The sequence below is a fragment of the Phaethon lepturus genome, unplaced genomic scaffold, assembly GCF_000687285.1.
Source record: "Phaethon lepturus isolate BGI_N335 unplaced genomic scaffold, ASM68728v1 scaffold28456, whole genome shotgun sequence".
In the NCBI taxonomy this organism is placed as follows: domain Eukaryota; kingdom Metazoa; phylum Chordata; class Aves; order Phaethontiformes; family Phaethontidae; genus Phaethon; species Phaethon lepturus.
This window is the reverse complement of record NW_010547337.1, coordinates 76,090-78,436: the sequence shown is the minus strand read 5'-3', so window position 1 is coordinate 78,436 and position 2,347 is coordinate 76,090. Positions and strand designations below refer to the sequence as shown.

Below are 2,347 nucleotides of genomic sequence, written 5' to 3'. Positions count from 1 at the left end.
GGCGGCTGCTGAACCCGTTGGCAGGAGTGTGGCCGCAGAGGTGGTTTGCAGGGACCGAGGTGGGGCCTGGAGGATTGCGCTTTGAAGCGAAACCTTCTCTGATTATTTTTTGATTTAATTTTTTTTTTAATATTCTCAGATTGTGGGTTATTTAACAGTGAAGGACATAAGCATTGAGAAGATCAGCTTCGATTATTCCAGCTACGGAGATGCACAGCTCAGCGAGGGGGATTTTGGCCACGTAACTGAAATCTACGACTTCTCCCCATCGCTGAAAACGGAGCACCTCTTAGAAGTGTTCTCGGATTTCCAGTGAGTACCTCTCTGAGAGCCTGGGCACATCAGGGGCATGAAGGGAGCAGTATTCAGACTTGAATGCACAACAGAATCTCATGAATTTTGAATTTCAGTTTCACCTTCGTGCCCTTATGTCTTACGCTTTTTCTGTGCCTTAAAGGACGCTTTCCTGCAGTTTATGCATGTTTTAAAACATGACCGGTTCTTCAGGGCGCTCTCATACATGCAGTTATCTACGTGTGGGCTTATTCGTACTGCTCTGGCTTCAGTGAGAGTCTTTAGGTGCTTTCTAGGAGCTTCTTCATTATTGTGTCCCGGTGCCTGAGTGAAATTATGTGCCTACGTAAATCTTTGCAAGAAAAAGGGCTCAGTCCTGCAGATGATTTATTATGTAAATATGGGGAACAGAGCCGTGCGCCTAGAGGGAGTGACATTGGATTAGTAGCAGGACCAGAACAAAGTTCAGCCCTGCATTAGTGATAAATAGTGATAAACAGAGCTCGGTGCAGCTCTGAATTAGTCTTGCTTCTGCCAGAGCGTGCAGACACGGTGTCTGCAGGCACCTCCGTGTTTTCCTCCCACCATCCTCCCCCTCTTGATATACCTGACGGTTTGGATGTGAACACTTCACCACTTACAGATCCCTTAAATTAAAGAACATGATCTACATTTTAAATAAGCTACTGTCTATTGTCTCTGTTTTCCTCTAATGTATTTTTTCCACTTGCTGTGAGAGTGAAACCAAGATGAAAATTCATGCATCCAATCTGAGCAGTTAATTGTACTTGTATTTCCTGTGCTGCAGGAAAATCTTTGAACTCCCTGCTCCTAAACTCGCATTTTCCACTGACACTTTATTAGATTTTCACCCTCAGCTTTGTAAACCACTGTTACAAATCACTTGCTTTTTATTGTAGATGTCTGAGCAATGGGGTGGCGTCTGTAAAGCGCTACCTGAATGACAAACTGTTTCTGTTACAAAACAGTCCCTGAAATTGAGGTTGATTTTGGCCAAGGGTTTCTTTGGAGGAAGAGGAGAGTTCGAGGGGGCAGCTGATGGGGGTATTGTAGATTGTGGCCTTGGAAGGGGGCACATCTAGTGGTTTTTCTGTTCCTTTCCTTCTCTTTCCCCTCATGTAAAATAGGTGTAAATGCTTTGAAAAGCACCAGCAGTCTCTGGATAAAAATACTTGAGCACTCAAGGTGGCTGATGGCTTTTATTGTGTTGTGTGTATGTTTGGGGGGTGGTTTTTTGTTTTTTTTTTCTTTCTTATTAATGAATATTATTCTATTGTCTTTGCATTTTAGCGAGAGTGGTTTCAAAATTCAGTGGGTCGATGATACGCACGCCCTGGGAATCTTCTCCAGCCTGTCTACAGGTAGTGTGACTGGATTCGTGGCTGCGATTGAGGGACCCGCAGAGCTGCTGGGGTTTTGGGGCTCTTGCGCCGTGACCCTGTACTGTCGCGGTGGTTCGCGACGTGCGTCTGTCGAGTCTCGCAGTCGGGCTAAACTGTTGCCAGAGGTAGTTGTGGTTCATCACGTCTTTCTTCCTGTGCGCTTCAAGCTTGAAAGGCTTCTTAAAAGGCTTGAGAAGCTGGAATTACTGCGGTGGTGCGTGGAAACTCTGCTTTGCAAGAACAGCAGGTTTTTAATTGGCTTGGATAATAATCAGGGCACCTTTTGTTTAGCGAGTGACTCGCGCTGCATTTCTAGAAATGAACCTGTTTTGCCACTTCAGGGTTTTCTCTTTTTTTTTTTTCTTATAACTTGACAAAATTCCTGCAAGTGTAGAATAAGGAGTGCTGCTGACCTCCTGGGGACCTTACGGCTGCGGTGGCACACAGGTCAGACTCCGAGCCTCCTGGCAAACTGACTTTCTCTGGGACAAACACCCCAAGGAAGCTTCTATCCAGCAGCATATGTAGTCCAAAAGCTTATGCTCTTTTCTTAGGATTTAGTCTAATAACGACAGCATCGTCTTTTAAAATGTGCTTATATTGTCTTGCATCCTGTGCGAGGAACACGTGATGTCAGCTTGAGGTGACCA

General features: G+C 45.2%; 1 protein-coding gene across 1 annotated transcript in view; it reads left to right on the top strand.

Moving 5' to 3' along the window:
* The window catches only part of R3HCC1 (R3H domain and coiled-coil containing 1), a 7,715-nt gene that overhangs the window by 3,020 nt on the left and 2,348 nt on the right, over positions 1-2,347 (top strand). The window contains exons 4-5 of the mRNA XM_010289619.1: positions 140-312; positions 1,606-1,676. Of these exons, the coding sequence (XP_010287921.1) occupies positions 140-312; positions 1,606-1,676 (244 nt within the window). The remainder of the gene's footprint in view (positions 1-139; positions 313-1,605; positions 1,677-2,347) is intronic.